General features: G+C 35.2%; 1 protein-coding gene across 1 annotated transcript; it reads left to right on the top strand.

Annotated features, from left to right (window-relative positions):
- Positions 1 to 357: 357 nt before the first annotated feature.
- On the top strand, positions 358 to 8,186 carry LOC135692059 (mitochondrial substrate carrier family protein ucpB). Its single transcript, XM_065210081.2, has 4 exons — positions 358 to 572; positions 1,055 to 1,208; positions 3,702 to 3,919; positions 5,846 to 8,186. The coding sequence occupies exons 1-4, from the start codon at positions 449 to 451 to the stop codon at positions 6,322 to 6,324; spliced, it is 975 nt and encodes a 324-aa protein (XP_065066153.2). The 5' UTR covers positions 358 to 448; the 3' UTR covers positions 6,325 to 8,186.
- The last annotated feature ends 1,467 nt before the right edge of the window (positions 8,187 to 9,653 follow it).

Genomic DNA, 9,653 nt, shown 5'->3' with positions numbered 1-9,653 from the left:
TTCCACAATTGAGGCTGAGGGGGTGGTAAGAGGTACATTTTTTTCACTGCTGGCCCCTCCAGGTTAAAAATCAGTGGTGAGGGCCCTGTTCGTGCTTGCCCTTGGGACTCCACCGTTCCGATGTTACCTGCTTCTCCTTTGCAGGACCTTTTTTAACATACTAACTGGAAGATTTTAACAAAAGATAATCTTTCTCCTTTGTATTGTCCTCTTCTTTATATAAACAACGACAAAGGCTCTGCCAAATTCCCTTTGGAAAGGCTATGCTCTTTTATGTTCTGTGATCTGTTGATTTGCTGTGAAGGAGCATGTAAAATCACATAACTTGGAAAGTAATAAGTGAACACGTGCTTTACAGAATTGCGTTATGTTGTTCTTGTGACGTCACACTGGTCATCTCAACGGAGCATTGGTAGGGGTCAGTCGATGGCCTAACGATCTCGCAGATATGACCGCTCTGGATTCAAAGCAAGAAGAAGCATTCACTGTTATTCAGAAGAGCATAATGGTTGAAAATGAAAATGCCACAAGATTTGCATTGTCTGGTATATCATGCATGTCGGCTGGAATTGGTAAGTCTGACCTCTTGGCAAGCCCGCCCGCCAACTTTTTCCTCGCCTGGGGGAACGGGAAGGAATTATGTATTCCTCATCTCTTTGTGTGGGTTTTGCCTATTAACAGCTTTATTATGACGGCATCCATTTAAAACTCTGTAAACACTTACCAGATGAAAATACAGTTTTGTTCCAGCCTTTGGCCTTTGTCATTTACACCAACTGTCCGATCTCTTGTTTGGTATAACCGGATAAAATAGTTTCGATTCACGTGTGTGGTACTCTGGTGAAACTTCAAATAGAATGTACGTTTTTTATCTCCCCTGAAGCAATAATTCTGTATCATGTTAAGTGCATTGCCGCACACGACAGCGAATATTCGTTGTTCCACACTCATGTATTTTGATGTAATTTCAGAAGTGATAGGTAGACATCTCTACATCGATTACTAGAGTAGAAAGATTTTTCATGGCAATGTTGATCTGTATACTTTCATTTAGTTACAAATCCAATAGATGTCATTAAAGTGAGACTTCAACTAGACAACGAGCTGAGTGCTTCAAAAAGTATCTTTGCTGACAGAAAATACAGGGGATTTTTTCAAGGTGGAATTAGAATTGTCCAAGAAGAAGGAGTTAGGGGATTGTACAAAGGGTAAGTCTGAATTTTGTTAACACCTACACCAACAGTTATATGTTTTGTGTAGAAATCAAACTGGTAGTGTCCTGAATATGCTCCTAGGGTGACCACACAAACACCTATTTTCTAAACACATGCTTGCATTGTGCAGGTAACCCACACAAAAAACATGTCAAGCGCTATTTGTACTGGGGAATGTAGTCAGGACCCTGGGCTCTAAGTCTAAATCAAGCATAATAGTTTCATTAATAAGATTAACAGGTGGCTCTGGTTTTGAGTAGCTGTTTCAAGATATTTAATCAGAAAGTAATAGAATACATGGACAGAATGCACAATCAGTAATGGGGTGGTCTTCTTTCTAGAGATGCCACAGGCCAAAATGGAAAGTAGTGGTGTAGCTTTAGGGGGCCACATCCTTAGGCCCTATGCTTATAATAGCCAGAAAGGGTACAGCAGATGTGCACCAAAGAAAAAAGAATAAAAATTGTCAAAAAGCAAGGGTCCCATAGATTTTTTGGCCCTTGACCACACAGAGTTGGTGGAAAGTACTCTTTCTATTGGTTGAACATTAACTGGATTTATAACAGGTTGCGCTAGATTCAAAACTACTGAAGTAGATATCTAGGGAATATCTTTATCTAGCAAACTAATGAACTTATGGTACAAAGCCAAACAATGATGGGGTTTCAAACAGAGACATAGAAAAGCTGTTACTGAATATACTTTCAAAAAAGACCAGAAGCAGCTCTGTCAGATTGCTATTGCCGCAGAAAGTAAAGTTAAAGATTCTTACCAAAAATCTAACAATTTATTTTACTCAAACCATTTGCATTAACTCCTATCTTTCAGGCATTATGCAAATGAAATAATAATGATAATACATTTTTTATACAAGGTGATTCAATCAGCTTGCAATGCACAATTAGCTGCTATCAAGAGAAGCCCTGTTTTTAGAGCAAATAGGAAATAAAAGATCTGTGACCTAAATAGATACTATAATATAAAAAATGTTTACAATTTTGCTAAAAAAAACTAATCCATAAAATGTTCTCTGAGTGCTTGCTTGAATGGGAGATAAAATTTAACTGTCTTAAAATTTTTTGGCAGTGTGTTATAGACATTAACTCAACCAGGGCTGGAAAATGTCTGACAAGAAATTTTTAGCACAAATTCATTGCAGGAAATTTTTGCTGTTTGGCAGGAAATTTTTAGCGAGAAATCTTCATTGCTTGATTTTATTATGTAATTTATGTTAGGTACTTTCTTTCTATGGAACGCTGTTTTCTTGTGATATACATACATACTGTATAATTTTTATTCTCAAAATACAATCATCTGGTATTATCAGCATCTGTTATACCAAATTTCGGGGATGATTTTCAGCGACTAATTTAATTCAAGCAAGCAAAAACAAATTTCATTTCTCTTTTTACATTAGCCAATCTAGATAAGTGAAAGCACTTTGAGACAGCCAATCTTGTTACATCAATTGTATTTAACGTGAACATTCCCAAAAAAATGTGTTGATCTGTCCCTTATATACTTTTCTACTGGCATTCCCATATATTTTTCATCGCTAGCTTAATAGAATGTAAGCATTTCAGGCTTACATCTTTGCCTCTAGCACCACCCCTGGTTTAAAACATTAATTTCAACCATTGGAAAATAAAAAGAATTCTTACATGTTGTATGAACTACTAGCTTTGATGATTAAAATGAGCAGAAAAAAAGAGATCCAGAGCAAGATGCAGGATACATTGATACTTCAATGTTATCTAGTTTGCTAGTTCTGATATGAAATTTAATTAAAATTATTAGAGATTTTCATATTAACATTAACCTTAAAAACAAACTATGAGCAATGTGCTTTTTCGCGTTCTCCTTGATCATCCAATACAGTATAAACAAAATGATTGCTGTTCAAATATCTATGATCAAACATTGAAGACAAACAATTAGTTCTTTTTTTGTATAATATGTTTTTAGTAGTCATTTTAAAGATAAATATTTAAACAAATCAAGCGACTTAAAGTATCACTTTCAGTGGCTGGAAACTTTGTCTAAGCTGGAGATTTTGCTGCCAGGAAGAAAAATTCTTTTTTCAAACATTTAACTTTTAAGTTGCATTCATTGGCTCTTGTAGCTTTGTGGTGGTTAACCCTCTCAAAATAGTCATAAAAATCATAGCAGTTTTGTTCAAACATTTGAACACAAAATCAGCACACTGCGTTTTCTGAATATTGGCAAATGAGCAAAACATAAAATCATAAAAAATATGTGAAGACACAGATTTCTGTTTTCTCCAGATATTGTCCTCCACTGGCAAGCCTCAACCAAAAATTTAATGTTGAAAGTACAAACTGTAAACTATAACTTAGGGAATCTATTTAAACCAATAACTATTGACTATCATTAGACACTTAAAGTGCTCATAACTATTCAAAAATTTAATATTCTATTTTTATTTGGTAGAAAGCCCGCGGTTTGAAAGTAGATGTTTTTTTGTAGAGTGTATGCATCAGCATTGAGAGAAGGTGTCTACAGTACAATTAGACTGGGACTCTATGAGCCATTCAAAGAATTGTTTGGAGAAAAAGACAGATCAAAAACACCTCTGTATAAAAAGATTATGTCAGGTGCTCTATCAGGATCAATTGGAAGTGCAATTGCCAATCCTACAGATCTTGTTAAAATTAGACTACAAGCTGAAGGCAAGCTAGAGCCAGGTAGGACATTTTATTTAAAAGCCTTATGGGTGTAAGCTTAATCATTGTATTACGTTAAGCTCTGGTTTTTGTAGAAAATTCAGGGTTGAGTTTAGCCAAAAAAAGAGGTTATTCTTAGGTCCATATTTAGTTAAGAGACACGTTACATTATGTGACTTGTCTCTAAGATTTTATGGTAATGTGCCTAAGGTAGCTTAATGTCCAGAAAAATTTGCATAGTTAGAATTTTCCTCAACCATTCTTTCAAATGTATTAGGTTTCTTTACTTTAGTTATCCATTGGTTTGATCTGCCATGAAGACATATTGCGTACCCCTGGAAAATACTTTGACTAATTCAAGAAGTTGTCACATACATAATTTACTTTAGTTTTCATCTTGATAGAAATAGTTTGAGAGTTATGAAGTGGGTTTTACAGCTTTCATTATCTTCACAACCAAATAAAATATGGTGAATTACCAATAGGCTGGTGGCTTCACAAGTTATATTGTCGCATGCTGTTGTTTGTGCCACAGAACTAAAAATTTCTCAATACCTGGTAGACTTTCAAGGCTAGCATTTCTGGGGGCCCCCATATTCCCTACAGACCTAAATAAAATTTTTAGAAAATATTAGAAAGAAATGTGTTTATTGTGCTCAATATTTCCTTGCTTAAGTTTAAGTTTAGTTACTATGTCTTTATCATATTATATGGGAACTTGGTGCCAAATCCAAATATTGGAGTTTCATGTTTGTATGGCCAAAATCTGGCTGACAAACTCACAAAAATGTTGCAAAAAGTGAATAGCATTTGTTGAGTGAAAGGAAAGCACTAGGAAAAACATTTTTGACAATCTGAGAATTCCTGTTTCATCTCAACACTAAGATAGATAAAACTTTGGGACAAAGTGATTGAAGAAAGTTTTAAAATGTTGCCTTGAATTGTCCTTCAGTCAAAATCCATCCCTACTGGCCATCCCTAGAGCACCATATTTCAAACAATTTTCTTCCTGTCAACCATGGTGACGGCCTTTTCTAACCTTTCTGCAATTGTAAAATTTTGAAACCTCAATGTTCAAAAACGTTTTGTCTGCCCTGCATTTAAATATGTCTGGTCTTTTTCCCCCTAAATGTCTGGAGCAGTATCTGATACGCCCTTGTGCTGTTTTAGGCAGGGGACCATGAAATAATACATAATATACTTTTGGGCTGCAGGGACAGATAACTGAATAAGTATATGAATTAGGTATTGAAAGTATCTAAAGCCAATATATTCTTGAACACGTTATATTTTGCTTTAAGATGTATACATTTAGGCCTTGATTTTTACAAGTGATTTTATGCCACATTGGCTTCTTTTCAATTAAAAAAGATCGGTTTATGAAGAGATTTATTCAAATAAATTCGGTATTTACAAAGCACTTGAAGGATAGCTTAGGAAAGAAATTTCAAGGGAGATCGACTCAAGGTCGATGTACTCATTCTTGGTTTTTTGGTACAGATGATTATATTTGTTACCTAAATGTGTTATTCAAACATAAGCAATGATTTAACCCAGTCTGTATCCAAATGAAAATCCATAGTCAATAGTTAAGTAAAGCTTAGCATTTGCCATAAAATCAACACGTTGCTAATCACGACAATGACAAGAACTAAAGTGATCACTAAGGTGACTTGTTGTAAGTTTTTGTGGCTCATTGTTTTATGCAACCAGTCTCGGTAAGTTGACCCAGTGCATCCACCCTGCCTCCCATATTTTCCCATCAAACTTCGATAAATTAGAAAACAGATTCTCAATAAATATAGCACCATCCCAGACAAAAGTGAATGCATCAAAGCAAGATGTAAACAATGTTTTGTCTAAATGCATTTTTTCTGCCTGTTTACATAATCAGTTCTTTAGATGCAGCTCATTTGCTGTTTGCAAAATTTGTGTCTAACTTTCTAGGTCAAACGCCAAGATATAAAAGCACGTTTGATGCATTTGCTCAAATATCAAGAAAAGAAGGGGTGCGCGGACTATGGCGTGGTGTTGGTCCCACTGTGCAACGAGCTGCCATTATAACTGCCTCCCAGATCCCTTCCTACGACCATACGAAACATGCACTACTTAACAACAAGGTAATGCATGAAGGTTTACGCCTCCATTTCGTGTCGTCCATGGTTGCAGGACTTGTTTGTGCTATTGTTACTTCACCTGTTGACGTCATAAAGACGCGGATAATGAATCAGAAGATCATGGCTAAAGAGAATGGATTACTGTATAAGTCGACCTTGGATTGTTTGTACAAAACATTGAAATTTGAAGGGATTTTAGGACTTTACAAGGGATTTATTCCAAATTGGATGAGAATTGGACCTCATACTATAATTACATTTCTTATATTCGAGCAACTACGGAAGATTGCTGGATTAAAGCCCCTATAGATTTTTTGTATGCAATATTTTTCACTAGCTAGGTAAGTTAGTAGCAGTTTGTAAAATATTTAATAATTTTCTCACTCTGCTGACAACTGGGGAAACTTTAGGGAAATTTTAGGCAAAATCACTGAAAGAGGAAAGTTATAAAATCCAAGTTATAAAAACCTACATATAGTCCCATCTATTAGGAACTTTTCGCTATTAAGAAATGTTTCCTCCTGAGGTGTTCCCTGTACAACGAATCCCCGGTATAACGAACTCTCGCTCTTACGAACCCCCTCCTTTATTAGGAACTCGTCACGATTTATTTTATTTAGCCGGTATATTTATTCCTTTAACATGTATCCATTGATTTACTGTAATTGAGTCCCATTTAAAAATGTAACAGGGTATTATACGGTTTTACCCTTGGACATTAGATTTTTTGGCGAATTCTTGAAAATTTCCATGTTCCTCTTTGTGGGTTCCATTGATGGTTCACCTTAATTAAATAATTTCTCTTATTATCACCTTAGAAATAACATTCACTTATTTCAAGAGGCTCGCTCTTTTTTCTATCTAGGCCTCTTTTATGTATTTAATATTTTTTTATTTCAATAATTATGACCATATTGATTATTATCGGACGAGGCAGATCGAATTTTGAATATGGATTTTGAAGAAGAAGTTGATAAAATTTTGAATATGGATTTTATGGATAATAATTTATTTATTCCTATTTGAAAGGGGTATAAAACCGTCAAGTTCCGAAAGTCAACGGTCCATTTACCTTTCACATCAGAAGCATCTGTGGGCGCTGCACTAACTTACTTACTATTGTATCCTGATTATTATGGAAACGTAAGAAAAACGTAACAAAAACTTCCCCATAAATGAATTTTAGATATGGAAACAATACCTCAATAATCATTAGATTATTCAATACTTTCAGATTATTCGAAGGAACTCGTAGTTCCTTTTATTATATTTCTTTGTGCTACTTTTATCAAAGATTCGTATCGCCAGGGTGTATCTATGCACAAACCCTTATTCCGCAGGCTTTTCCCAGTCAACCAAAATTTCCTTATCGCAAATTGCGGGTGCCCTTCTTTCCATTGAAATCTAGAATTGTGTTATCAAACGAATAGTTCTCTTGAGCGCTTCCGTTCGGGAGTGTGTATTTGGCCATTAAAAAATTTTCTTACTTTTGGGTTTCCCTTAGGTTCTGAACTTTACGGTTTTGGGTTATTTCGAGGTTGTATTAATTGTTATTTTAGATTTTTGTCAAAATGCTGTCACGGTATCATATCAATTTTTACATTCCCCCTTTTATTTTTTTCAATTTTGGGAAACCGCCCGGGCCTGAAAAGACCAAGTGGAGATGGGCATATGAGGCGACCTAATATTGTATGCACTCCAGAGTACACTCCCAATTCCTAGGGTTAACAAAACCTCTCCTGTGTTGTCTTATTCTGTAGATTTAGTTTGCCTAGCTACATGCCATTGTCTTAATTCCTCACCCACCAGTATTTCTTTCTAAGTCACCATCCACTTTCACTCGTTCAATAACTTGTCTCGGCTATAAAGCTGAAGATATAATTATTATTTTCCAACCATCGAGCTAAAAAGTTCTGTTTATAGTTTAAGCCCTTCACCTTCACACGCCCAGGTCTCCAGTCCCGGCGGGCACTTGCTCCAGGCATTTTTCCTTATATACATCATATGCATACATTTGTTGTTTTTAAAATTTTTTTTGTAAATATATGCTATTATTCTTCGGTTAAATGTTTATGTTTCTATTTGATATCTAATTGTACGTTGCAAAATCAACATTAACATCATTTCGCTTAATATGTTGCTTTACATTCATAAATAATTTTTTCAATTTACTCCTTGGACTTTCACTATATTTCTATGAATAGGGAGGAGAGGGGTATGAGGAGAGGGGTATGAAGAGAGGGGTATGAGGAGAGAGGTATGAGGAGAAGGGTATGAAGAGAGGGGTATGAGGAGAGGGGTATGAGGAGAGGGGTATGAGGAGAGGGGTATGAGGAGAGGGGTATGAGGAGAGGGGTATCAGAATAAATAGGGAATGCTAGAGCATTCCAGAATACTCTCGTCAATTTGGCGGTGCTTTTTTATTTTATAAGCCCTTTTTCGAAGATTCCTGATTTATAATAACATCATTACTTATATGTTCGCTGCGTTCTGAGTTCTTAAGTGTCCCTTTTCCCAAAAACCTATTTGTAGATAGCATTTCTGGTTGACTGCGCTGAAAATTCGTGAAATTTAAAGGGAATTTTGACCACATATGCTCTCAAATCGTATGATCGTTTGAAGACCTAGGTACTGGTTTCAATTCAGTATTTCAATTCTTATTAGTCACTGCGCCGACAACCCTTCCTTTGCTTCGGTAGTGCCAAGATAAAATAAGAGAACTATTTTATCTTATTTTTCTCTTGTTGTATCTTGGTGGTACAATAAACTTGCCCGCCAAAGTTAATTAGATTTTTATATTTTCAATTGATTTACTGTTGTTACTTACTTTGTAAATAGATTTTCAAAAAGGACGTTGTCAAAAAGTGTGATTTCTGGCTCATTCTTTTCATCACAACATATGGCGCCCAACGTGGCAGATATTGATGACGATTACAAACGATACACAGATAAAATTTTGCAACAGTAACAAAGCATTTAAATTAGCTTGAAGTTAGTGGGGAAGGAAATGGTCATGAATTTCTGGTTCCGTTTTCCAACTTCTACCGAAAAACCTCGCTCTTGAAACTAACACAGCATATTTTTACATAGCTAGCCTAGCCAGTGTTCCAGACCCTACCACAAATGTTTTTTATATTCATCTGCTTTCCTCACTGTCGCTGGAAGCTTCCTTTTTCCTAACCTTGCTGTTAGAAAAAATCTTATTAGTAATTTTGACAAGATTTTTTCTATAAGAAAGCTGTAAATTTTTTCAAGCTTCGATATTCTCAAAAAATTTTCGTTTTTAGTCTGAATATATTCTTAAAGCATTCATATTTTTTCAAATCTGATATGGTATTAGGGGAACACCATCTGCTTTTGAATAAAAGCCACGCTTTTTAAGAAACGAAATAAATTTGACAATTCTAAGATTCCTTTTTATGAACATAGCAATACAGGCAACTACTGCTGAAACATTAGACACAAATAGACCAGTTGAGACTGAGAAATATTCTTGTTACTATAATCTTAAAAATTGTATGTTTCTGATTCTGAATAATCTTATAAAAAATTTCTTATAAAAAGGAATGTATTTGATTGCAGTTCGCTAGCTATTAGTCTACAACGAAAATTTCCTGTAATAAGTTAGTCTTGCTAAT

Source organism: Rhopilema esculentum, chromosome 13, assembly GCF_057945365.1.
Source record: "Rhopilema esculentum isolate cy_ngs chromosome 13, ASM5794536v1, whole genome shotgun sequence".
NCBI lineage: Eukaryota > Metazoa > Cnidaria > Scyphozoa > Rhizostomeae > Rhizostomatidae > Rhopilema > Rhopilema esculentum.
Note: the sequence above shows the minus strand (reverse complement) of the source record. Positions and strands in the feature narration are given on the sequence as shown.